The sequence below is a fragment of the Rhododendron vialii genome, chromosome 4a, assembly GCF_030253575.1.
Source record: "Rhododendron vialii isolate Sample 1 chromosome 4a, ASM3025357v1".
NCBI lineage: Eukaryota > Viridiplantae > Streptophyta > Magnoliopsida > Ericales > Ericaceae > Rhododendron > Rhododendron vialii.
Genome location: NC_080560.1, coordinates 18,552,380 through 18,580,336, shown reverse-complemented (window position 1 = coordinate 18,580,336; position 27,957 = coordinate 18,552,380). Strand labels below are relative to the sequence as shown.

General features: G+C 44.2%; 1 protein-coding gene and 2 pseudogenes across 1 annotated transcript; all 3 read left to right on the top strand.

Annotated features, from left to right (window-relative positions):
• LOC131323152 (transcription elongation factor TFIIS-like) lies at positions 1–27,802 on the top strand (annotated as a pseudogene).
• Positions 2,298–4,635, top strand: LOC131323766 (uncharacterized). The gene is made up of 4 exons (XM_058355609.1): positions 2,298–2,445; positions 2,798–3,155; positions 3,239–3,549; positions 3,635–4,635. The coding sequence occupies exons 1-4, from the start codon at positions 2,298–2,300 to the stop codon at positions 4,633–4,635; spliced, it is 1,818 nt and encodes a 605-aa protein (XP_058211592.1).
• LOC131323765 (VIN3-like protein 2) lies at positions 7,298–9,620 on the top strand (annotated as a pseudogene).
• Positions 27,803–27,957: the final 155 nt, after the last annotated feature.

Genomic DNA, 27,957 nt, shown 5'->3' with positions numbered 1-27,957 from the left:
AAAAAAAGAGAGATCAATTCTAGGGTTTTCTGGATAAAAAAGGAATTCTAGGGTTTTCTGTGGGTAATTTTTGCAAGATATATCCAATTCCTGTCAAACCAGAAACAACAGTCAGCCCAAACATTAACTGGTTGGGGGAATTACTGAACAATGGAGAAAGGGGTTAACAATTCCCAACTCATGGACCACTTTTCAGGGAATTCAACTAAATATGAGAAGGAGAAAAATAATTCCCAATACATGGAGAGGGCCACCTAAAAAGACTATTATGCCCCTCATGAAAAAACCCTAAATCCCCAATCCCATCCGCCGTTCTCATTTCAAAATCCACTCCCAATCCCATTCGTGCGCTGAAAGAGGAAGAGAACAACAGAGGTAGGGTTCTTCGTCTTCGTCTACTGCTTCTGCTATCCTTAGACCTCTTCTCCTTCACTTCGATCTTTTTCCCTTTCTCACTTCATCTCTCTGTTGCATTCGACCCAAGAAGCAGCAGCATCTTTTGCTTCCCCGAGCGAGTTCATCGTCGTACGCAGCTAGTAAGATTTTTGGGTGATTCAATTTTTTTGCACCTTTCTCTTCTCTCATTTCATCCTTATGTCTCTGTTTGTAAGCAACTTCATATTTTTAGCATGAGTGAGTAATCTGGTAAAGGCAGAAGTTTGTTAGGTTTTCGGTTAGGTTTTCTCCTTTATATAGTGACGCGAAAACAACGACGCAAGCAAAATGGCTTCGAGGAATTTCTCAAATTTAGAAATAGAGCCCAGCCCTAATTTCCAACAGCAAAATGATAGGATTAATGAAACAATTTCATTAGAAAGTAAACTACAATTTCTTTAAGCCAAAAATGCCTCTCTAAAAGATAGACTGAGGAGGTACCTATTTTGTCATGCATAACATGTGCTCGATAAATTGTTGAAGAGAAAGAAATAACCTATATTTTAGACGTAGGATATTGTGGGTGTTTCATTCTCCTATCAACAATGGGCAATGACCTATATTTTAGCTTACTGAATGATTGTCCCTTTACGAAGGTGTGTTGGTTTGTATGAAATATGGTTCTTGTTCGAGTTGTTAGCTTTTGGGACAAGTTTTCTCCTTTCTATAGTGATGTGAAAACAACGCAAGCAAACCATTTCGAGGGCCTTCACTCAAGTATTTTTTCCATTGACAATGTCCTAGCACCATAATTCGTTCCAACTAATGGAACAAATTATGAACTTTCTAAGTCTAACAATGTGCAAGGCACAATAGTATGACTGCAACAGAAAAAAAAACAATGTGTTGTCATCCATAATTCGTTCTAACTCATGTAACATGTTTTTCCTAAAAATAAAACAGTTGCTCTTTAAGTTACCTAATGTTACTCCTTGTAAGAACTTTTATTGCTATCTATGTCAGAATGTATGCCCTAGACTATTAAGGGTACCTATATTTTAATGGTTGTCCCTTTACAAAGGTGTGTTGGTCGATCTGAATCCACAATTCCACACACAAAACCCTCCCCCCTCTCTCTCTCTCTCTCTGTCTGTTTCATACTCTGTATACTCATAACTCCGCAGTCCACAGCATTGTTACAAACACAAATCCGGAATTTTGATCGATGAAGGCGTAAGGAGAGGAGTTGGCTACAATGGACGATTTTTGTAGCAAATGGTAGTTAAATTCACACCATTCTTACACACACAAATCCAAAATTTTGATCGATAAAGGCTTAAAGAGAGGAGTTGGCTGCAATGGACAATTTTTGTAGCTAATGACAGTTGAATCCACACCATTCTTACACACACAAATGTAGAAGTTTGTAACTAATAGCAGAACCAGAATGTGGTCTGTTTTTTTGTAGCTATTGACAGTTGAATCTGAACTAGTTGAACCTACTTTTGTTTGATAGCTACTGAATCTGTATTTGGCTATGAATCTGCACTTTCAGTTTAAGTTTTGTGTTATGCACTTTCAGTTTCAACTTTGACTTGCAATGATTGCTGTAGTTTGCTGCACTTTGATTGATGCACTTTACTGCACCAGTTTTTAGATGCAGCTTTGTTACCAATTTTGGAGTGTTGAAATCATTTCATTGCACAAACAAATGAAAGGTAGTGGTGAAATCATTTCATTGCATTTTAAGACACAAATTTTAGACACAGACATAGACACAACTTAGGACACAATCATTACTTCAGTTTCAGCACTTCAAACATGGACACAACTTCATGGTAGATACTTTAGATTTCTAGCAGTTACACTCTTGTCAACCAAAAAATGATCAATAGGGTACTCGTTTAGAGTGTTTCAAGAGGATGAGGATGAGGAATGCATGGCTGGAGATGGATGGAGGGATGTCACAGGAAGGGAGGGAAGTCACAGGAAGGGAGAGAGGTCAACGAATGGAGGCTGGTGGTGTACTCTTGGTGTTGTACTTCGTATTTTCTCGTTCTTCTTGTGATAGTAATGTAACGTGTTTTTTCCTGAAAATAAAATAGTTGCTCTTTAAGTCACCTAATGTTACTCCTCGTAAGAATTTTTGCTGCTATCTATGTAAGAATGTATGCCCTAGACTGTTAAGGGCAGTTAATTCAATTTTAACTCACCGGCTGCCCCTTTACAAGGTCTATATGAAATGTTGTTCTTGTTTCTTAAAGTCAGGTAACATTTTAGGTAACACATTTTTTCCTGCGAATAAAATAGTTGCTTTTTAAGTCACCTAATGTTACTCCTTGTAAGAACTTTTGTTGCTCTCTATTTAAGAATGTATGTCCTGGACTGTTAAGAATGTATGCTCTATATTTTGTCTTTTTAGGTATGGAGAATAGGAAAAAGAAAACATTGACAGGTTTTTGCTACTGGGGCGGAGAACGGAAGGTAAACAGCAATGGCACCTTCTTGTACAACGGTGGGATGTGTGTAGCAGTTCTACTTGAGGAAGGAAGTCAACTTAATGAGTTACGTGAGAAGGTTTGTGGTGCCCTTCACATTAATTTCAAAGGTAAAATGTTTTTCTATAACACGAAGAGGGACAAGACGAAGTATGTAACATTGAATGACGACAATGGTGTTGCAATGTTGTTCCACTTGAACGAAGATGATGTCGACTTATTTGTAGAAGATTTAGGCCAGAATAATGACCCTATCCACAATACCGGTTACAATTCAACAAGGTTAGATGGGATGTTTCATTTTAATTTACAGTTATTATTTATCTTTGTGCATTTGAATAACCATATATATTTTATTTTGTTAGGGAATCGATGGTCACTGACAATAGTAGCTCGCCTGGAGGAATACTGGCACTACCTTCTCCCAGTCAGGTGAGCAATAGTTGTAGCCAAGAGATGGGGTTGGTGCCGTACTTGCCGAACAATGCAAATGAGATTTTAATTGGGAAGGGTCAACTATTTGAAAGCCCCGACCTTTTCAAGCAATCAATGTTACTATTTGTTGCATCCAACAAGTTCAGCTTCACTTATTTGGATAATAGTAGAGCCTACTATCGATTGTTATGTAAAGTACTAGGGTGTCCTTGGAAGCTGACTGCAAAATGTGAGGGTTCAAGTGATTTGGTTTGTGTCATCATGTTAAGGAATGAGCACCTACACAATGCAGAAGATGCAAGTAATTATAAGTTGACCTTTCGCAGTAAACAAGTGGGGTTGCTTTTCAAAAAACCGAATTGTGGACAAGCCTGAATATTTGCCGAGGGATATTTGCAAGGACTTTGAGCATGTGTTCCAATGTCATCTAAATTACAGTCAAGGTTGGAGGGTGAAAGAAAAGGCTAAGGAAGCCATCACAGGACCTCCTTCGATGACTTTCCACCTAGTCCCATGGATGTGTCGGCGGCTTGTTGAAGCCATACCAAACAGTAGGGCAATATGGACGTCAACAGATGAAGGCAAGTTCAAGCAACTTTTTGTTTCTTATGGTTGCTCCATTGCAGCATTCCGATCAGGTTATCTAAGGCCAGTTTTGAAATTGGATGCATGTTTTTTGACCGGATACTATCGGGGCCACGTTCTATCGGCTAGTGCACATGATGCGAACGATGGGTTGTACCCCCTAGCATATGCCATTGTGTCTAGTGAGAATGATGAAGACTGGTTATGGTTCTTGGTTAATCTTAAGGAAGTTCTTGGAGGATGTCAAGTCGTCTTGGTCATCGATCGGAATATTTCTTTGCTCAATGGTATAATTAAGGTTTTTTGTAATGCATGGTGTCTCCGTCACCTAAAGGAAAACTTTAGCAAGTTCGCCAGCTCAAAGGGGTTGAAAGCTGAAAGACGAAACATGGCTCTAAAGGTAGTTAATGATCTTGCATACGCAAGGACGGAAGACTCATTCAAGTATCATTTAGCAAAGTTGTATGGAATTTCTCCTGATCTATCAAAATGGGTGGAAGATAACAATCCAAAACACTGGTCTAATGCTTTTTTCCCTTACAAGAGATGGGACAAGATGTACACGAACCTTGCTGAATGTTTCAATTCTTGGATATTGCCATTAAGGGAATTGGACATCATACAATTTATGACGGGACATGTGTCGAAGACCACTGAATTGTTGCTCTGTAAGCATACCGAGGTTAGGAAATGGAAATTGCCGGTTGGCAAACAAATTGAGAAGGAAATTAAGAAGTCTTAAGAATATGCTCGGAAATTTACGCATCGAAACTCTTCGCCGACCGAGTTCATTGTCGCAAATGACACTAGAAAACTTTATGCAGTCAATTTGATCCCTCGGCATTGCAGTTGTCTTGCTTGGCAGATGTCCGGAATTCCATGCGCTCATGCTATTCAGAGCTCTGGTTTTTCCATTTATGACATGGTGGATCCTTTCCTCAAAAAGGAGATGCAAATGGCGATATATGATAATACCATGTCCCCAGTGCCGTTGCATGACATGCCTAGTCCATCATCATTTTTGGCTGTGAACGAGCTTAATGATAATAACGTCAACAACGGTGTTTCTTGTACTGATCCTTTTTTACATCCCCCCGCTGTGAAAAGGCCGGCAAGCCGACCGAAAAAGAGAAGGATTGAGTCACAGACACAAGATAAAGGCACAATTTTTTGCAGCCGATGTCGCGAACTAGGGCACAACCGTAGCACATGCCAATCCGCAATACCGGGATGATAAGTACACTCACACAAATGTCATTTGTCTCGTATACATTTGCACTTGATGGTTTCTTCATGAACTAGGGAGCAAAGACAAACTTGGTCCTCTTTAACCACTCTACTTCACCTATCTCTCTGAAATAAATGTTGCTTGAAGACAACATATCAAGGTCACAGTTTCCTTCCAAAAAAAAATAAAGGTCACAGTTTAAAACAATTAAGTTTCATTGTCCAATGATGGTCATAAATTAATGGATGAATGCATCTCAATGATTTAGAAGTACGCAATATCACTTCCAATAAATGAGCACCAAGCTAAGTAACAACCAATAATTTACATGCACTCATGTGCGAGTGTTGGGTGCAAGTTTGTGTTCAAGCGCATCAAGATTCATCTTATTTTCATCTCAAGACTCAAACAGAAGGAAACTCTACAAAGTACTCAAATTTCTGAATATAATTCATCAATTCTCTAAGGATTTTGTGTATAGAAGGTATCACAGGCCATTTCTGCTTAACTATGTATACGAGTTTTATACATAGTTAAGCAGTAACCAAGAATACTAAACATATTTTGAAGAAGCACCTTACTTCCGCTCCATTTCTTTCATTTCCTCCCAAGTGGAGGGGAAGAAATAGGACAAAGAAATGGTTACAATTTTTTAACCTCCTCACAACTCCTCCATACCCCTCCCCCCCCTACCCCTCTTAAAAATCAACCCAAACACGTAACAACTATATTTTCACCTCTAACCCTTCACTACTCCTCCAAAGCCCGCATTCGAAACGGAGTGTAGAGTGTTCAAACTGCGTACTTCATACATTCTGATGAGTCATGCAACATTGGTAATGACTAAGTAAAAAAGGTTCAACCCCTAAACAATATTCACAGTCCAATAATTTAGAAGTTGTTTTGGTCAACTAATTGAAAGGGTCTCATATAGTCATACATAACCATCACAGAAGCCAATTGAAGTACCTAAACAACAATCATATTCCCAATTTACCACATAAGGCAACCAAATGAGCAGTAAAATTACAAGATCACGCAGATTTAGGTTTTGAATCAATCAATAAAACCTGTCGTTTCGGAAGCAAGAGGATTTCAAAAGTTCAAACCTAGATAAACAAATGCAAAAAAAATTAAGATAAAGACAAAAAATAAGTTAGCTAACTTTTCAAATTAGGACCTAATAATTCCTCTGAAAAGGTATGCAGGCGGTAATTGATTCCTCTGAGAAGCTGAAAACAAATTTGGTTTACTCTCACTCCAGTATTGATTGATCTATGCGCAAAATTTGTTACTCCAACAAGGAGTAATGGTTGATTCCTCTGGTCATTGGATGTTCTCGACCTATGCGCTATTCCCACCCCCACCCCCCACAAGGAGTAATGGTTTATTCCTCTGGTTGTTGGATGTTCTCGATAAAATTGAAGAATGTGGCAAAAACATCCATAAAGCACTAGCACAAATAATAGTAAGTACATGAGAAATAATTGACGTTGTGTAGGTCAAGAACTCTTACCCAGACGAGGACGGAAGTCGAGGAATGGGCTGCTCTATGGTCGTCGGTTGGCAACAAAGAGAGGAGGAATCAACGGAGCAACGAGATGGAGGGAGAGAGCAACACACACACACACACACACACAGAATGGGATTGCTCTGGTCGTCGGCAATTCTTCAAATAGAGGAGGAGAGAAGGAGCAATGAGATGCACAGAAAGAGCAACACGCAGAGAGAGAGAGAGAGAGAGAGAGAGAGAGAGAGAGAGAGAGGGGTTTCGGTTTCAGAGTGATTTGGGTGAAGGGTTTCACGTTTGGGTAGGGAATAGAGCGAAGGAAGGGCAACGACGTCATGTGTAGGAGAAAGGGTACTTTTGTCCAAGTCTGTTTTGGATTCCATGTATTGCTCTCTATTTTTCTCCTTCCCATGACTTTTGAATTCCTAAAAACTACATCACTTGGCCAAATATACTTTACCCACTGATTTGCCATTTCCCTGAGTTTAGTAACTATGTCATCCAGTCGAGCGGTACTGGAAAAAAATTACTCTAACTAGGCAGTCAAAAGTGCTGTGTAAAATGGCAATTCATCAGCCCAAAACACATATACTGAGGCAGTAGATGTTGCCTCCAAAATAAGGACTTATGCGGCACATTAGAGTGCCTTATAAAACCTTATAGCGACATCCTAAAATACCCTGAAAAATGGATGTCGAGGCCACTCAATCTATCACCTTATAAATGCCGCCTTAGGTCTATTGCTGCATCCATAAATGCAACACTATTGTTTAGTGCTGCAATATGTAAATTGTCCCAATAGGTGTCTTTTAGAGGCAGTTTTAACTGCCCTAATAGGTCATATTTATTGTACTGTCTATATTTCTTTTGGCCCCAGGAGTAGTGCTTGATCCATCAAAATACAGTGAGTTGAGTATGGAGGAAAGGAGGGAACTTGTTTATCAAGTATGAAAGTGGCCTCATGCCCCTGAAATGTTACAATCATGGACCTGATAAGAGATTTTACAGATACTATGTGCGGAGATGGGAAAAGAAAGGAAATATACTAGCTTGACGAAGTAGAAAACGTTTTCAAAATTGTATCTGAAAAATAATTCAGAGGGGAGTCAGGCTGCAACAAACCATGAACCACAATCTTCACCTATAGTTGAGCAAAGAGCTTCCAAAAGCCAGAGAAAAGCTGATCACCCTAATCGGGTTCCTGTTGAAGTGAAAAATGGTTTAATCAACAATGTTGAAAATGATATGGCTAATATTATATAATGCAAAAACTCAGCTTGCAGGGCTAAATTAAGTCGAGGGCATAAATTTTGCAAAAGGTGTTCGTGCTACATCTATTACCAGTATGATGACAACAAGGACCCTAGATTGTGGTTAAATTGCAGCTCTGAGCCTCCCTTTCTTGGCAATTCATGTGGCATGTCATGCCATTTGGAATGTGCTTTAAGGCATGGAAAATGTGGGATTGCTAAAAAGGGGATGAATGGATATGACTGTCATGTGTCGTGCGGAAAAGTGAATGATTTGCTCAGGTAAATCCCATGTTCACTATCTTAGATTGTTCCCTTTCTTACATTTTTTTTTTATAGAATTCACCTCTTTATTAAAGTTTCATGTTTCTTTGCTGAGATGTTTGCTTTTAGTTTCAATTCCTTGTATCCTTACAAGGGTGATAACAAAGAAAACCCACACAAAGATACTTTTTGGAAGCAGTTTGGCTACCATGTAGGATTCAAATGACGTATAATGGAGAATCTAATTAACCTGGTTAGTCAAGAAACATTAAATTTATGTTACTTTAAATAACTCAAATAAGTGTTACGACTATTTGTTTTGCTCCGAAAATGAATTCTACCGCTGCATTAGGTTTTCAAACCTCTCCATGTATTAATTATATTGGATTAAATGGGTGAGGTCTTCTGGTTACCCTTAACCCTAAGTCATAAGATAAATAAGGATTTTTTTCAAATGTCTTTGCCGCAAGTTTTGGATTCGTCAAACCATTTGGCTGAATGCTATGTGACATATTATCGAATAAGGCTAACAAAATAGAGGTTATGGATAAAAATATGCACAACATAGTGTCCGTCAATGGTCCTTGTCGTTTTAGTGCTTTCAGTGTGGAGACAAACAAAAAGCTATGATTGTAAGTGACTTCTTTTTGGAGATCATTTTAATTGAAGTGCGGAGAACATAGTAAAAGGAGATTTGGTACATTAAGTGGCACATTTAAATTAGAGAGGTGCTATATGTACCGACCAAGGAGGAGAGAAATCGTACCGACGGCTGCCGGCGGGCCATCTCCGGCCACCGGACGGCCGATCCGAGCCGTCCAAAAATTCTATAAAAAAAACCGATGGGGCCAACGTGGGAATCAACGGCATCCGAGGTGTGTAGGGTGCTTGATCCGAGCACCCCTTTTTCGTGTATATACACATATATACATATATACACGAAAAAAGGGTGCTTAGATCAAGCACCCTACACACCTCGGATGCCGTTGATTCTCGCGTGGGCCCCATCGGTTTTTTTTTATAGAATTTTTGGACAGCTCGGATCGGCCGTCCGGCGGCCGGAGACGGCCTGCCGGCAGCCGTCGGTACGATTTTCCTCCCCCATGGTCGGTACTCATAGCTTTTCTGTTTAAATTAATCCCTAAATCTAGTTTGGGATATAATCAACTAATCTTGTATTTGTTGCCTTCAACAGTTCTGAAACCCTTTTACATCAAACGGCTCAACCCATAGAATTAGAATCAGGTACCCAACCAACAAATACAAATTCAGGGTCTAGGAAGTTTGCATGGAGAGATCTCGCTGGTGGAAGGGGCAACAATTCGTTCAGCATCTCTGATATTATGCAAATTACTATTCCTAATAGAGAAAAATCCGAGTCTGATGGTTTTAATGTGGCCCACATCACTGAGTGCCAAAACGAGAACACAGTAAAGAATATAAACCTGGAATCCCAATCCAACCGTATTTCATAGACCTTGCTCACCCTTCTCAATAAGGGTTCTATCATTTATTCCCAAACACATACAACGGCAAAATGCTTTAAAGTAAATAACCAAAGCACACATGCACCATAAATGGCATACGGAAAAGAGATGAGAAACTAAATATCAAAGTTCTATACATCCATAAACAAATAATCTATCATAAACAAAATACCTGTTACAAAGGGCAAGAAACGGTAGAAAAGATCTCCAACCCAGGGGATTTCGAAAGCAAATCAATGCTGGAAGTTCAAACCCAGTCAATTCCGAAACCTGATAGAGGTCTTCGGTGGCCGGAAAAGAAAAGAGATGGTCGCCGAGTTCCAAGGTCGCCTGAGGTCAGCGGCCAAAGGAAACAACTGTGTCTGGAGATTCAAGCCCAATGACAATGTCGAGGAAGAGCGACGAAGACAGATGGGGAAATTGCTGGTCGTCAGTTGGCAAGAGAGAGAGGAGGAGAAAGTGGAAACGATATGGATAGAGAGGAGCAGCGGGATGGGTTACAGAGAGCAACAGCGAGAGAGAGTTTTAGAGCTAGGGTTTGGATGTGATTTGGGGGTGGGAGAGTTAAGTGTTTTGGGAAGGAGGGATTCCAACGACGTTGTGTAGGGAGAGGGGTATTTTTGTCCATATATGTTTTCCAGACCATGTATTGGGAAATAATTTTCTCCTTTCCATGACTTGGCAATTCCTAAAAACTAGTCCATGGATCGGGACTTATTTGCCCCTTATTCCATTGAATACCAATTTTCCCTAAGAGCAAGTTTACCAATACTTAGGTAAAAAATTTGTGAACAGTGCACATTTTTCATTTTACCTAGTCATATTTCTTTCAACACTACATCAACATTATCTATTTAACATATCTTCTATTAAAATATATTTTCTTTCCTTTTCAATAGTGCACCAAAGTGCAGGTTTTTCAAAAAAGAAAAAAGAGGAAGAGAGAGAGGGTCGGAGAGAGGAGAGAGAAAATAATATTAAAAATCACATACCTAATGAACAGTCCTTAGCTACAAGTAGCTTACAACTGTAGATTGAGCAACTCTGCCTAATTGTTTACAGAGGCTGCTGCATGATACTTTTTCCCAATTTGATGAGCTAATTGTGTGGCCTGTGATCCTCGATCTTCTCCTCTGTTGGTGGCTTGAGGGTCGAGTCTTCTCCTAGCCTGCACAGTGAGCGCACGACTAAAGACCAGGCCGGGGGTTGTCCCAGCAAGGCCCTCCGGCGTGAGGATAAGTAATGTGCAGAGAGCATAGGCAGAAGATTATGAGAGTGAGTATGTAGTAGCATGTACCTCTTTAGGGTTTCCACTGCTAGGTATTTATAGAGCTCCTTCACTTGCTATTCAAGCACCAGCACGTGCCTTGCGCGGGTCGGGCAGTGTCATCATGACGTCACCAAATAGATCTGGTAATTGTTTTTAGGGCTGAGCTGGCACACCCATGTGCGCCCATGATCATCTCCTGTTATAATCGCTTTTACACGTGGAAAGACATGCAAATCAGCGGCTAGCCGTGGTCGGCAGTGGCCTTGCTCCGCGGGTGGCCGAACACGCCTTTGCCGATCGGGGACACGATTGACAGGAGAGGACAGTCACAAATGACCCGCCGTGGAAGGTGGCCGAGAACGAGATGTCCTGCCGACGAGTCCGTGGCAAAAGAAACGGTCGGCGTAGAACAGGGACGGGAGCCGTGCTCAAGGTTCGTGCTCGGCACAGCACGGGCTCGGTCGTTACATAGAGAACTCATGTTCGGCCTACTACAATAGCCCCTCAATCTCGGTCGTCGCCAAGTGCACGGTCGGGATTGATGTTCACTTCGGCCGAGCATGGAACTCGGTTACCAGACTGAGTTGAGCCGAGCCTAAAACCCTTTTCAACAAAACGGCCATGGACGGGAACCAATGGGGATACGCCAGGTGTTGATCTCTTGTTAGGTACGGCAGACAGGGAGACGGTGGGCACGCGTGGAGCCCTGCCAACCCGTCTCATCAGGCCACGCGTCAGGTGTTTATTGGTTGCAGGTTCGGCGGTATAGTTACATGGGCGGGAAACTCGAATCCCAAACCCTACGTCTATATAAAGAGTTGGGGTTAGAGAGAGAAGCCACCGTTGCTTTCTCTCTCTAGACCTCCATTGCCAGAGCTTCGTTCCTTGCCCATTCGTCTTCCAGCCTTGATTCTCAGCAGATCTTCATCAAATCTCGTTGAAACTTCTAGGTATGTGTTCGATTTTCATTCCTCTCAGAGTTGATTCAATTTTTCATGCTTTCCTTTCCATTTTCTTGGGTGTTTGGGGGTTTTCTGTTCTGAGTGAACAGTACGAGGTCTGGAGATGAACGACTGTTCATCTTCATCTTCAATTTGTTCTTCCGAGCACGAGTCTGTAACAACGCCCGTGCTCGGCCCCTGTTGGGATTTGCCGAGCCTAACCTCGGGTGCGGGCAGGCCAAGCCCCATTTCGTCTTAGTATTTCCCGAGCTTGAATCTTGAAGAGACAAATAGGGTGGGCCAATAGGGTAGCCGAGCTTAGAGATCCCTTGCCTTCTTTGCCGATGACGAGGTTTCTCATTGTTTTCTTTTTGTTTTTGTTAGGTCTGGCTCACCCAACCATTGTCATCTCTTCCGACTTTGAAAGCTCAGAGGGAGATTCTGGAGATTCGTTTTTCCGTGAGTGGTTGGAAAAACACAGACGCTGACACCAAATATCGTCCATTGCCTCAAATATGTCCTCCGACTCCTGTGACTCGAATGCCGAACGTGTCTTTGAATACGGTGCCGACGAGTTTGTAACCGATCCTGAAATATCGTTCACACCTTCGACCCATTCTGATGCCGAGCCTCAACTGGGACCAGAGGCCGAGTCCAGATTCATCCCACAGGCCGACGCCCCAACCACTATCCTTTCAGGGCACAGTGAATCCCAATCCGAGGGTAGAGGGGTAGACGATCTTTATGAGAGGGGCCAAGTTTGCCCCTATGCCCATTTCTTCACCGGAAGTGCTAGGGAGTATCAAGATTTTTGCCGAGAGTACAGCATCCCAAACGACATAATACTCAACCAAGTGGCGAGCAACAGAATCAAGGATACGAGGGGGGACCATCCTGAGCATATCACTGTCCCATTGATGGCGATATGTGAGGCTGGTTTGAGGTTCCCTCTCCATCCCTTCTTGAGGGAACTTCTTGCTCGGTTCAGCATCGTCCCACATTATTTTGCCATCAACAGCTACCGAATAGTAATGTCGGTGATTAAGCTGAAGGAGCTTCACAACCTTGAATTCACCGTAGTCGACCTTTTCCATACTTACATTATGTCTAGGCACGGCCAAACCGAGCGTCGGTACTTGTCCACACGGGGCAAGAAACAACCATTAGTAGACGGTTTGCCCGACACTGACAAATGGGCAAATTTTTATGTCGAAGTGAGGGGCAATTTTGAGTTCGGCGACCAGACCGTACGTAAGTATATGGTGCCAAAGACGAAAGATTTTCGAGGTAATTACGTTTCTTCTGCTCTGCCGACGTTAACTTTTCTTTCGATGCATGTGATTTTCTTAACAGTTGAATACTTTTGCAGATCACCGAGCAATCACAAAGACTCAACAGACCCTATCAGTTGAGGCACACATTGATATTCTTTTGTCTCAAGCTTGTAGGGACGCACCGATGTTGCTTGCCTACGAGCCTTCTTACCGGGGGAAGCTCAGGAGGAGGGGCAAAGAATTACAGCCCAGCAAAGAGGGTCCCAGCCGAAGGAAGAAGGTCGTTTCAACAGGAGGAAGCAAGCAGCCGAGGGTAAAGTTGCCGACATTCAGAAAGCCGGCTGAATTTTGGTTCGGAGGAAGCCATCAAGCCGAGCGCCCAGGTGTTAATTTTCCCCTTAAAACTCTTTTGCCTGATCATTCCAACGAGATGGGCCGTAGGAACGTTGTCCGTGTCAACATAAGGGACGGCAAAACAGTCCGTCAAGAGCCTGGGCTAGCCGAGCCTACCGAGAAGAGGCAAAAAGTCACACACGACTTTTTTCCGACCAAGCCGCCGACTGCTCGTCCGATCGAGCAGGGGGGGACCGAATCGTCGGCCGCTGGTGGTTCGAAGTAATCCCAACCACCTTTGGGCTCGGGTGGTGGTGTTGTTGCTCAGGAGTTCAGTCCCTCCTATGTTTTGGCCGAAGGCAGAGTTGTGACGGTGGAGGATTCTGTCAAGGTTGAACCTGGACTGGCCACTACAATTTCCAGGGTCTTGCATTGTCGAAAGATATGCAAAAGATTCCTGAGGGCCTCCAGCCGAGCTTGACTCATGCTGGTGCCTATCTTGTTCAGGTATGATCCGACCCTGGTTCTCCTTCTCAATTGTTTTTGTTGTTTTAGGAGTGTCTTTAACTAACGTTCTCTTTGCTTATCAGGCTGGACAAGCCTTGCTCCGTTCAAGCAAAGATGCCGAGCTCGTTCTTGCCGAGCGCGCTCGCTTTCATGAGGACTTAAAAGTTGAGCGGGAGAAGGTTAGAAGTTATAAGGGGAGCTTGAAGACGGTGAAAACCCAGGTGGCCGAGCTTGAGAAGGAAAGAGATGAGATGGAGGAGAGGATGAAGAAAGCCGAGGGCGAGGTGGCCAAGGTGCTCAGGAGAGAGAAAAGAAAAATGAAGGAGGTGGATGGGGCGGCGTATCAAGCTGGTTTTGACCGAGCCGGTGCCGAGTACATGCGGGAGGCTCGGTCCATGGTCAACGACGCCATCCAAATGAGGATCCCCATCGCCTACCGAACAGGATACAAAGATGGGGTGAATGCAGCTTGTGGAGTCATGCAACTGGAGGCTGACATGAATTTGACCAAGTCTATTCCAGCCCCAGTCACTCCTGAGCTTGTATTGCCGTATACCGAGGAGGAGTGTGCACCCCTTGCTCCTGAAGAATTTCCCGAGAGCGAGGATGAAGTCGAGGACCTGACCGACGCCAACGTCATTACGCAAGATCTGACTGGTTTGGAGAAAGATAGTGATGGCAAGACAGCTGCTACTGATGCCGAGCAAGAGCCTGTGATCGTCAATCAGGATGCTTTTGCCGAAGATGCTGCTGGTGCAGATGTAGCAGGAGTTGAAGTTAGAGAGGCTGCCCAAGGTTGAGAGAAGTTGTACGCGGATTGCTGGTTTCGGGAAAGATGTTGCTGTAGTTAATTACTTTTTATTTTTCGTACTTCGTTGAACTCTTGGACTGGGCGGATCCAAGTTCGAATTTTACCGTTCCAGATGTAATGGTCTCTGGCTGTAAACTTTTTACCGAGCTTGCATTACTTGATCTTTTTAAATGAATGACTTCTGTTCTGCAACGCTTTCTTGAGTGTCATACTTGCTTGATTTGAAATTTGTTTTTGAGATCATTTTAGGTCGGCTGAGTTATGTTGACATGTAGCAAAGTAGAAATTGCTTTATCATTTTGGTGTTTGCCGAGCTTGAACAATGCATAATAATAGAGCCGAGCCTGGGCCACATTAGATGTGTTGATGTGAAGAGTTGCCGAGCCCTGGCTAATGGTAGTAGTTATCCTGTAGCCCCCACTTTGGTTTGGGTTCGGCCTAATTGTAGGAATGCTTGTCCAATTGTTTAAGTTACTAGCTGTAGGTATTGCCGAGCTTGAACCAAAGTAGAATAAAATAGAATAAAGTTTTTTTTGCCGAGCGTGTGTTGGTCTCGGCCAGTTGCTAGTATAGTTGATACTGCGATTGGTCGCCGAAGTTGTGGAGGATACACAACCGTGGTTTGGGGCTCGGTTAATTTGTCAACCCTTAGTTTGTAAGTGTTTAAATGTTTGTGGGTGGTTTGCTCACCAAAGCGTGAGTGTAACCTGGCTGTAGCCGACCATAGTGTCTTGCTAAGCCGAACCTGAGCCCAAATTCCAGCCATATTATGTGTTTCTGGGCTCGGTGGACCTGATGTCCGTTTTTGCTTCTCTTGGGCAGCAATAGTGGCCAAAGCGGAGGCATTAGAGCCGTTTGTGGGTGTGACCGAGGTCATCGTTTGTGTTTGGCCAAGTAGCCGAGGTAGAATAAAAATTAAATGGAAGGGATTTTGAACTGTAAATGACTGCCAGATAAAATTTCTTTTGATTCCACAAATTTTGAAGTACAGGAGAAAAGGTAAAAACATGGGCCGAAGCCAAGAAAGAACAAATGGATAGGCAGTGGCCGAACATGAGGCACATTGTTGGAATTTCGGCTACATGTAGGCCTTCTTGAGGTTCTGTGCATTCCAGGGGTTAGTTAGAACGTGCCCATTCATGTCTTCCAGCACGTAGGCACCTTCACCAGCGATTTTGACAATACGAAAGGGACCCTCCCAGTTGGGTTTGAACTTCTGCTTCTTGCTAGCTTGCACCACTTTTCGCCAAACCAAGTTGTCTGGTTTGAAGGTCTTGGTTCGAACACTTCGGTTGTAGCCTCTTGCCACTTGTTGTTGGTATTTGGCGAGCTTTAACTGAGTGTCGTCGCGTTTTTCCTCTGCTAAAATCAATTTTTGTTCCACTGCATCTGCATTGGCCTTTGGATCGAAATGTTCTGTCCTCAAAGTAGGGAACTTGGATTCGAGTGGGATAATTGCCTCCATGCCAAATGCCATTGAAAAGGGAGTTTGGCCGGTTGAGCGCCGGGGTGTAGAACGGTAAGCCCAGAGGACACGTGGTAATTCTTCAGCCCATTTTCCTCTCTTGGAGTTCAGTCGTCGCTTGATCCCAGCGCAGACGGTCTTGTTTGTAGCCTCGGCTTGTCCGTTCCCTTGGGGGTATGCTGGTGTGGAGTTGAAGAAGCGTATCCCAAATTCCTCACAGAGGCTGGTCAGGTCTTTATCGACAAATTGGCTTCCATTGTCTGATACGATGGCGTATGGAACTCCAAATCTTGTAATAATGTTTCGCCACACAAATCTGCGAACGTCAGCTTCTGTGATTGTCACAAGTGGTTCGACCTCTACCCATTTGGAGAAGTAGTCCGTTGCTGTGATCAAGAACTTGAATCCTCCTGGAGCTGTTGGTAGTTTTCCGACAATGTCGAGTCCCCATTGTGCAAAGGGCCAAGGGCTGGTAATAGGGGAGAGGTTCTGGGGGGGTTGCTTTGGTATCGGTGAAAACAACTGGCAAGGTCGGCATTTGCGGACAACTTCTTCGCAGTCTTTCTTCATGTTCTTCCAGAAGTAGCCTTGGCTCATGGCACGTTGACAGAGGGAGCGGCCGCCGGAGTGACATCCGCAGCTGCCTGAATGAAGTTCTCTCAGAATTGCGGGCACTTGGATTGGGTGGACAACGAGGAGATACAGTCCGGAGATGGATTTCCTGTATAATTGGCCGCTTTCAGAAAGCCAGTAGTAAGCGGCTTTGTTTCTCACACGGTAAGCCTCCTTCTTGTCTGTGGGCAGGGTGTCGTGCTTTAGAAACGCAACGATCTCATCCATCCAGCTGGGACCGAGTTCAATGTTGAGTACCTCTGGAGTGGGCTCAAAAGACGGACGGCCAATGCTGCCGAAGTTGATGGTTCTGAATTCTGAGGCTGTGGATGCTGATGCGAGGCCAGCAAGTGCGTCCGCGTGTGCGTTGTGCTCTCGGTTGATCTGTTCGATGCAAACTGAGAGATGAGCTCAGCTGTCGTGGCTTGGTATTTCGACATTCGAGGGTCCCGAGCTTCATAGTCACCGAGTACTTGATTGACGATGAGTTGGGAGTCGCAGTAGACAACAAGGTTGGTGACTTCCATTGCGATGGCTGAGCGTAAGCCAGCAAGGAGGGCTTCATATTCAGCTTCGTTGTTTGTGGCAGAAAAGTCGATGCTGATAGCACTTTCGTGTATTGTTCCACAGGGGGATACTAGGACGACCCCGGCTCCTGCTCCGTTGCTGTTTGACGCTCCGTCAACATGAAGACGCCATATGTCGCCTTGGAAAAGGTGCCAAGTTTTTGGGGAAAATTGATGCTCGGCAACGGTTTGTGTTGGGATGGGTGTGTTGAGGAGTTCAGTGTCTTGTGGAGTAAGCTCAACAATGAAGTCCGCAAGGACTTGTCCTTTGATCGTCGTTCGTGGTTCGAAACGGATATCAAAGTTTGCTAGCTCAACTGCCCACTTGGAGACCCTGTTAGACAGATCTGCCTTTCGAAAGAGAGCTTTGAAGGGGTGTTCAGTTAAGACGGTGATAGAGTGTGATTGGAAGTAGGGCAGAAGTTTCCTAGCCGCTGAGACGAGCGCAAGGGCCAACTTTTCAAGTGGGAGATAACGAGTTTGAGCTGGAAGGAGTGTTTTGCTTGTGAAGTAGATGGGCTTGTCTTCGGCGCCTTCCCGCCTTACAAGCGCGGAACTTGTTGCGTGGGCGGACACGGCGAGGTAGAGATATAAGGTTTCAAACTCCTTCGGTTTTTCCATCAGCGGGGCCGAATTTAGGTAGCTCTTTAGTTCAGCAAAGGCTGTTTCACAATCCGGGGTCCATTCAAAGTTGCGTCGGCTTTTTCCTTTCAAGGCGTGAAAGAATGCGTGGCATTTGTCTGAGGATTTGCTGATGAATCGGTTGAGAGTCGCTGCCATCCCAGTAAGCCTTTGAACTTCCTTGATCGTCCTTGGTGGGCACAAATCTTGAACAGCCTTGATTTGGTTGGGGTCGGCCTCGATACCTCTTCGGGTGACAAGGTGTCCGAGAAATTTTCCAGCGCTTACTCCGAACGCGCACTTTTTAGGATTCAGCCGCAGCTTGTGTAGCTTGAGGATTTCAAAAACTTCGGCCAAGTCTCGCAGGTGGTTGGATTCCTGCTTGCTTTTGATTACCAGGTCATCAATGTAAGCCTCCACGGTGTGGCCGATTTGTTCGTCCAACATTTTGAATATAGCTCTGTTGAATGTTGCCCCTGAATTCTTGAGTCCAAAGGGCATGACGCGGTAGCAAAAGATTCCGTATGGCGTGATAAAAGCAGTTTTCTCCATGTCGTCGGGGTCCATGGCAATTTGGTGGTAGCCACGGTAGGCGTCCAGAAAGCTGAGCCGAGCATGGCCTGCCGTTGCGTCCACAAGTTGATCGATCTTCGGCAGTGGGAACCAATCCTTTGGACAAGCGTCGTTGAGATTGGTATAATCTACGCAAACTCGCCATTTGCCGTTTTTCTTTTTAACGACCACAGTATTGGACAGCCATGTCAGGTATTGCACTTCTTGGATGGCGTTGGCCTCCAGCAGACGCTTGACTTCTTCGACGACGGCGTCAGCGTGTTCGGCTGCAGATCGCCGTGCCTTCTGGATGACAGGTTTAGCGTCCTTTTTGATGTTGAGGGAGTGACTGATGAATTTCGGGTCGACCCCCGGCATTTCGTTGGGGGTCCAAGCAAAGACTTCGATATTTTTCTTGAGGTATTGGAACATTTCTTCGCGGTCAGCCTCGCTGATGGAAGAGCTGATGAGGAAGAATCGGGAGCCATCCTCGTTGATTGGCATCTGGACGAGGTCTTCCTCTGCTTTGTCTTCTGCTTTTTGGCCGACGTCGTCAGTTACTGCCATGTCGGGGACTTCAACCCATTGTACTTGTTTGGCTTTGGCGGAGTTGTGGACGGCAGAGACATAGCACTTTTTGGAGGCCACTTGGTCACCCCGCAAATCTTCCTGTCGTCCTGTGGCGCCGATGAAGCGGACGACCTGGTGGTAGGTGGAAGCGATGGCTTGCATTCCGTGGAGCCAGGTTCGGCCAAGGATGGCGTTGTATGGGCTTGGTGCGTTGACGACGATGAATTCGACGGTCAGAGTTTTTGAGCCCACGACGACTGGGAGGAAGATTCGGCCAAGCGGCCAGACAAGTGCACCGTTGAAGCCGATGAGGGGTACGTCGGTAGGTTGTAGGGCTGACTCAGGTAGATCCAACTTTTTGAAAAGGTCGTAGTACATGACCTCTGCTGAACTTCCTTGATCGACAAGAATGCATTTGGCATCATGCACTCCAATTTGGACAGTTACGACGAGAGCGTCGGAGTGTGGTGTTTGCACACGTTCAAGATCGCGCTCGGTAAAAGTAATCGTCCATTTGGGCAGCTCTTCTGTTCGTGGACGTTTGGATCCAGGTCCTACTGCAAGTACCTGCCTGGAAGTTGATGCGCGACTGAAGTCGGCCTGAAGAGTTGATTCAAATTCCTTTGATACTGGGCCGTGGATAACGTGTATCAGTGGGCGCTGTTCATTGGGGTTGGGATTTGTCTGCCGGGCGGGAGTTTTTGATCGGTCAATGTATTGATCAAGATGATCTTGGGTTGCCAATCGTTCCAACAGCGCCTTGTACGGAGCACATGCCGTTGTGTAGTGGCCGAGCTCATTGTGATACGAGCACTTTTTCCTTGGATTCTGATCAGCTTGGCCGTTGTCTGTGCCGAGTTTGCCTGTCGGCCACTCGAACCATGGTTGCCTCATTATCTCTTTCAGAAAAGACCAAATTGGTTCCTTGAAGTGGGTGGTTTCGGCCACGTAGTCGTGCTCCTTTGGCTGGCGCTTTTTCCCTTTCTTGATGTTGTTGACGTGTTTCTTTGGCTGGGATTGTTGAGTTGCGATTGGTGTCTGCAGCTGAGGGGCTGTCGTAGGTTGGCAGGCTGTTGAATTGGGGATCCCCTGAGCGGCTCGGTCTGCGTAGAACTCTTCAAGGGCACAAAATTGTTCTACGACACGCATCAACTCTCCCATGCCATGCTGAGGTCGAATAGCCAGTTCGTCGAGTATTTTACTCCCAGATTCCAACCCATTTTTGAAGGTACGGGCAGCCCAGTACTCGTCGATTTCGGGAATTTCATTGAAAAGTTGCTAGTAGCGCTCTGCGTAGTGCCTGAGCGTTTCATTTGGGAGCTTCCTCATCTGGGTCAAGGATTCAGGCTCCTTCGCTGTTCTGTTACTTGTGGTAAAGCGGGTGTTAAAGGCCCGTTCGAGGTCAGCCAGGTTCCATATAGATCCAGCGGGCAATTTGTTGAACCACTGGAGTCCAAGAGAGCCAAGGCTGGATGGGAATGCTTTGCATTTGATTTCATCCTTCGTAGTGCACAGCTCGATGGTTTGGCGAAAGTGAATGAGGTGAGTGTAAGCCTCGCAGCTGCTTGGGTCAAATTTCGTGAATTTTGGTAGGTGGAAATTGGGTTCGGCGATGGTGTGGATGATGTGGGAGGTGAAGGGTGAGATACCAAGGTCCTTTAGTTTTCGTTCAAATCCAGGACGCGGTGGTTTGCCTAGATCATCCGTGCGCGGCCTCTTTGGGTGCTTCTCTCTTTCTGATGTTTTCTCGCGTACTCGGCTGCGAAGCTTGTCCCGCAGGTCCGTTGTTTCCCTACGGGGGTGGTCGACGGACTTCTCTTTGTTGCAATAGGTTCTGTTCCCATTCTCCGCCCCTTCGATCCGTATGCGTTTGCCATTCCGTCGAACATCGTTCTCATTATCCAAGTTTTTTGGTGGTATCCCCCCGAGGCGTTCAGAGACGTGGCGCCTGGTTTCGACGGAGTCTCGGATTCGGCGTGAGGCCGTTGTGCGAGAGAACTCCGCGCGACCAGTCGAGTACGTGCTCGTGAATGATTCGGTGTCCCTTGTGCGGGTTTGCTCGTGGTGGGATCTCGAGTGGTGTGTACCAGATGTTGCAGGTCGTTTGTAGAGGATGATTTCCCTGGCGTCCCCTTTTTCTGGCTTAAACCCAAGGCGGTCTTTGACGGAGACGTGGTGGCCCGCCTCGTCGGGGTGGTCTCGAGGCGGCGGAGGAGGAAGAGGGGGAGGAGAATTTCTTCGCTTCCGTCGTCCGCCTCCGGTAGATCTGGAGGTGGCTGGGGTTGCGTCCTGTATATGTTGCTTCATCTGGGCCATTTCCGCTCTTAGCGCTGCAAGTTCGTTGTCCCTTTCGTCGTCTCGTCGTTGCAGAAGGCGGATGTAGGCCGTTGTTATGTCATCTGCGGCCGGAGAAAGCCCAGAATCTGGGGGGAGTGAGATGGACTTGTGCCTTTCTGAAAACGATGGGAGGATTGCGTTTCCACTGGTGTCTTTGGCCCCCGAAACGGAAACGTTTTGTGGATCTCCGCCCATCGCTGTTGAGTTTTTGACCGTCTTTTTAAGAGGAAGGTGGTTTGGAAAAGAGTTTGGGCCGTTTGGATCAGAGGCTGAGAAGGTTTCACGTCAGGTTCACCAATTGTGTGGCCCGTGATCCTCGATCTTCTCCTCTGTTGGTGGCTTGACGGTCGAGTCTTCTCCTAGCCTGCACAGTGAGCGCACGACTAAAGACCAAGCCGGGGGTTGTCCCGGCAAGGCCCTCCGGCGTGAGGATAAGTAATGTGCAGAGAGCCTAGGCAGAAGATTATGAGAGTGAGTATGTAGTAGCATGTACCTCTTTAGGGTTTCCACTGCTAGGTATTTATAGAGCTCCTTCACTTGCTCTTCAAGCACCAGCACGTGCCTTGTGCGGGTCGGGCAGTGTCATCATGACGTCACCAAATAGATCTGGTAACCGTTTTTAGGGCTGAGCTGGCACACCCGTGTGCGCCCATGATCATCTCCTGTTATAACCGCTTTTACACGTGGAAAGACATGCAAATCAGCGGCTAGCCGTGGTCGGCAGTGGCCTTGCTCCGCGGGTGGCCGAACACGCCTTTGCTGATCGGGGACACGATTGACAGGAGAGGACAGTCACAAATGACCCGCCGTGGAAGGTGGCCGAGAACGAGATGTCCTGCCGACGAGTCCGTGGCAAAAGAAACGATCGATGTAGAACAGGGACGGGAGCCGTGCTCAAGGTTCGTGCTCGGCACAGCACGAACTCGGTCGTTACATAGCGAACTCATGTTCGGCCTACTACACTAATATAGCTAAAAAGCTTTTTTACCTTGACTGGTAAAGTTGCTCTAACAGGTACCCACTTCTCTCTCTCTCGGTTTGCTGTTCTTATGGACAATGCTTAAACACATTCTGTTTGGGATTAAGTAAATAAACACTCTTCTGCAGAACAATTGCCTAGGTGAGTTGGTATGTGAAATTACCCTCTTGCCCTCCTTCAAAACACTCTCATGGGGTACGTGGATTTTTGAACCACACACCATGAGAGAATCAAACATTTATTTAGGTCCCCTTTTTTGGGGATTTCTGCCCAGGGCCGGCCCGTTGAAGATGCATATATCATATGTATAATGTACGTACGTATGTATGCATGTGTTTGATTTGTTGTTTTCGTGACTTGAAAATAGATGGAGAGAGAGCTGATGGAGTTGTTCGAAGCGGCGAAGATGGCTGCGGACACTGCGGCGGCGGGCGGAGCGTCATCGTCCGGTGGGCCCGAGGTTGATCGATGCCTCGATGTGCTAAACCAGCTGAAGGATTACGCCGTCACCAACGATGTTCTTGTGTCAACGCAGGTATGGGTCTCCAATCCGTTTCTAGGTCTCAAATGTGTCAAAGTTCTATCCTTTTTGGTCTTCTATCATGTATTAAAAAACGTATCTTTGTGTATTTTTGTAAGTAGAAATCAATTAGTAAATTCTGGACTTTGTTGGTGTGTACATTATTGGCCTTGTTTCCAGATATGTCTTTATTTGTGAGAAAGAGTGCGTGTTTTGGGTTGAAGGAAGGAATGATTGCTTTTGGCATGTTTTATCTTTTACATGGGAATAATTATTGTCTTGATGAAGAATTTTTGCAAAAAGCATTGAGCATATTCACTCATTGTGAGTTTAAGTTATCTCAGACATCTTATGTGAAAGAGCCACAAAATGATAAGTACCAGGGTGATCTATCCGTTTCCAGGATGAAGCTGAAACTAAGTGGAAGTCCGAACCGACTGATCTTCTCAGCGGATGAGTTGTGGTTACTGGTTAGGGGAGAAATGCCACTCGAACCCAGAGCTAGCTGGTTCTCCCTGAAATGCATTGAGGCGCAACAACTGACTTGACATAGGGGTAAAGCACTGTTTTTGTGCTGGTCTCCAAAATGCGAACGAGATGGATGTTTTTTGTCACAACCATTCTTGTTAGTCTCGACTCCGAGCCAAATAAAAAGTTTTCGCAATGTTGATTAACTTGATTTCTAGGTGTAGTGCTTCTTCCTCCATGCCACCCACTGGCCACTGGTACAAGTGGTAGTGGGTAATCACACATGATGATGTACTTATGTTGCAATAAGTGGGGTGGGAATGGATATGAGTTAGTCAAAGCGCTGTAGAACAAAAAACTAAACACAAGAAATTCCAGAGTAAATAAGAAGAAGACATTACGAAGCAACAATTCTCAAAATTAATTATTTTTCACAAGCAGGTATAAAGTACCAAGGATTCTTACAGGTTTTTCGAGAAGCAAGCAGAACATACAAATTCCCTTTAACTGTAAAGATTAGTATCACGAAATTGACATCTGACATCAATGCAACACAAGATTCACAACTCCTCTTAGATACAAAATCTTACCAATTTTAGGTTGAAACTACTATATGACGTGTGTTTTTTTTTCAAACATTGCAGAAGCCCTATGTCCTTTTTGGAATTCAACTATAATCAGGGAGTGAGACTTATTATAGTTGAGTGAAACTTAGTGTTCTGAAACGGAGCCTTACAAACCCGATATAAATGTTTCCATAGTTAGGTTGTGAACTCACGTTTCCCTGGAGTCAAGGGAAAGAATCAGTGCTGATGACTTTCGAAGACAAATCATGACGACGGTCAAGATTGGACAACAGCAAAGCTCTTATGACGACCCGCAGACCCACAACTTGATGGCTTTGCGAATGCTGGGGCAGCTTTTGTGTTGCATCGTGAGAAAGGAAGGGGAGTTGAACCAAAACAAGGGAGAAAAATTTCCATCGAAGGTATGTGTGCCCACTGAGCCTACTTTGGCTCCGCCGCTGGTGCAGTGTTGCTTGGGTAACTCATATTTGATAGGGAATGGTGTGCATGAGATGAAAATGGTACGGAGGTGGGGGGCCTTACTCATCAGGTCCTTTCTCTCAGATTTCTCATCGCTTTGTTGCCAAAAATCCCTATTTTGGGGGTGTACTTTCTTTCGAATAAAAATGTCACTAGCCTTGTGAACCCATCCGCTTTTAAAAGTCGTTGAGTAATTGTCATGTGCTTTCCTTTTGACTTGTACATCTACTAATGGTTAGATTTTGTCTAGCTTGTTTTCAACTTACACAGTTTAATTTCGATTTGCTGGCCAAAATGTGATTTTCATCGTAGGGATTAGTGGGTGGACAACATATTAAGCAGTTAGTTGTCACTTATATCATGAATGGCTCACATAATATGAAGAGAGAGAAAGTAATAAAGGAAACCTAATATTGTAAAAATTTTGGCATTCATGTGAATGGAACCAGCCAATTTTTTTTTTTTTTGCTTAATTATATGTTGAACAACTGTATATGATTACTGGTCGGCATATAAGTTCATATTTCTTTGGGAAACTTGGTAATGCACAACAATTTCTAATGAAAACGCTGGCTGACAGTTGGTAATGAAATCCCTTGGTTACGTTGTTTTTTCTAGTTATCTTATGACAGTAAGATTTTTACATTAAAACCAAAGAAAAGGAAACTCACCTATTCTTTTTGTGCTCAGTTCTGGATGGTCAAAAGTACTTGAATTCATTTACTTTTGATTCTTTAATTGTAATTTGTTCGGCTACAAGTATGTGTTCGTTCTTATGGGTTCGTTCTTATGGGTATTTATGAGATCAAATTTCAGGTTGCAAAATAGCTTAGACATTTGACAAAGCATCCTGTAGAGCAGATTCAGAAAAGGGTTTCTGATGTGCTCGAGATGTGGAAAAAGATAATCATCGTTGAAGCAACAAAGAAGAAAAATGAGGGCCTTGATATTGGTTGTTCAAAAAAGACTGAGGTCATGGAGACAACTGTTAAAGTTGAAAAGCTTCACCTTCACAAGACAGTTTCATTTAAGGTTGAGAAGGCTACGAAAAACGAAGTTGTCAAAACAGAGAAACTGGAAGACGGTGTTTCAATAAAACCTGGGAACGTACCAAGATCAGAAATGATTCAGGTTGAGAATAAAGTGGGAATCCTTGATACTGCCAAGACTGAGAATATGGATTGGAGTAACACAATTAGGGCTGAAAAGATAGTGAAGGAAGAGAAACACACAGTCAAGGCTGAGAAGGCTGATGGGAGAAAGTCTGTTAAGGATGAAAATATACCTAAGGAAGAGAAACCATCTTCTTGCAAAATGAATCCATTACAAGCATCTAATTCTACCCCAAGGCTTACTAAGCTGCTCAAATGCAATGATGCTATGCGTGATAAAATTAGGGAACTTCTAGTAGAGGTCTTATCCAGAGTTTCTGATGAGGTTGATGATGACACTAAGGATGAAGTAGATGCATGTGACCCTATTTGAGTAGCAGTAGCTGTAGAATCCGCCATGTTTAACAAAATTGACGGATCAAACGGGGCCCAAAAGGTCGAGTACAGGTCCATTATGTTTAAATTGAAGGATAAAAACAACCCTGATTTTAGGAAGAAAGTGCTTCTTGGACACGTGGAGCCAGAGAGGCTAACCGATTTGACCCCTGAAGAAATGACCAGTGACGAGAGGCAGCGTGAGAACAAACAGATCAAAGCTGAAGCTTTGTTTGAATGTGAGTGCGGTGGTACACCAAAAGCCACAACCGATCAGTTCAAGTGTGGTCGTTGTGGTAAAAGGAAGTGCATTTACTCTCAAATGCAGACCAGGAGTGCAGACGAGCCAATGACCACCTTTGTAACGTGTGTAATCTGCTAGAAACATTGGAAGTTCTGCTAAAAGGATTTTTGGTTCATTTGCCACCTTTGAATGGCATGTGATTAGGACTAGTGATGGCCCATGATCTATGTAGCGTCTCGAGCAAGGTTCAAAATTTTTGGTTGTGATATTTGCTACTCCATGAACTACCCCTTCAACGGATATTTATTTTTTGTTCCATTAGGCAGAAGATTTTTTGTTGGACTCTTAGTTTCTCTGTTCAAGTTAGCTTCTGCCCCTTAGGAATAACTAACTTCATTTGTAGTCGGTAGATTCTTTTCAAATTGGAAACAGGTTATTTTAACTCCTTTCTATCTCACTTTCTCTGCAAGTGTGTGCCTGTTATGAAGCTTCTTTGGTTTTCAGTTATATTACAAGTTATAGATGTGCCAGTTAATATTACAAGTTATAGATGTGCAATTTGTTCAGATCTTCTACTTTGCTTCCATGGCTGTTGATTGTTCTAGCAATTTGAGATATACGACTTGTTGTTCGAATTGCGTGGTGATCATCCATATGTACCTTTCTTCCTCCTGTTGTCCTCCCAAGAGAACAAATGTGGGTGGTAAATTGCTTTATTGGACCGCCTGCTACTATATCCAGGTAAATAGAAGTTTTGATTTTGATCTTACTTTTCCTTTCAAAGGTTGTCATTTATGAGTATGATGGAACTTTTTTTTGGTAAATTGCATCCTCTTTGAGCGTTTCTGAATACATTGGAACTTTTCTTCCTTTACCTTGTTCAATTTTTTGATTTTGCAAATAACATTTTGCTTTGTTGGTTATGGAAACTTGAAATCTTGGATTTTATTTTACACTTGTAAATCACTCTTATGAAGCTTCTTATAAGACTATATGAACGGGTGTCACAACTGTTTTATGTCTCTAGCTACGTAGGCACTTGCAGTTGCAGAAATATGGCTGGAGGCTGCAACTTGGGTGGGTTCAGGCTGCAACTCGGGATTCAAATGAAGTCAGTCATTGCTCTGTCTCTAGTTCATAACTCACTGATATGTAGGCGTATATTTGGAGATGTATGTATGCAGTTTAACACCATGGGTGAACAAAGAAACAAAACCTGAACTTGCTTGACTGGTACCTTCGTTTGCAAATTCCACCCTCGGCATTTGGCATTTCTGGTGGCTGCAGTTCTGCGTGGATGTGGTTCAAAAGTATAGGGCCTAAAGTAGAAACGTCTGGGATTTTGGGGGCCATGGCCCCAGGCAGCTCTGTGTCTGCTATTGTGTAGGACAGTGGATACCTGGACTACAGGAGGTTTACAAGCGTCGTACTTGTGCTATGCACTCAAGCAATATTTTTTGTTTTTTGTTTTGTTTAATGTTATTTATGATTTAACATTAAATGTAGAAATCATAATATGAGAGAATGTTTAAAACATGAGAGGAAGTTTGAAAGTTTTTTTCAGTATATTTTTAACTGTTTGCAAAGTGTAGGGAAAAAAGAGAGAAGAGAATGAACTTTATTAAGAGAATGCCACATACGAGAGACAATTGAAAGAGAGCTTGATTATATTTTTGGTAAATACTCTTGGTTAGTATATAGATAATTCACATGAACCAAAAA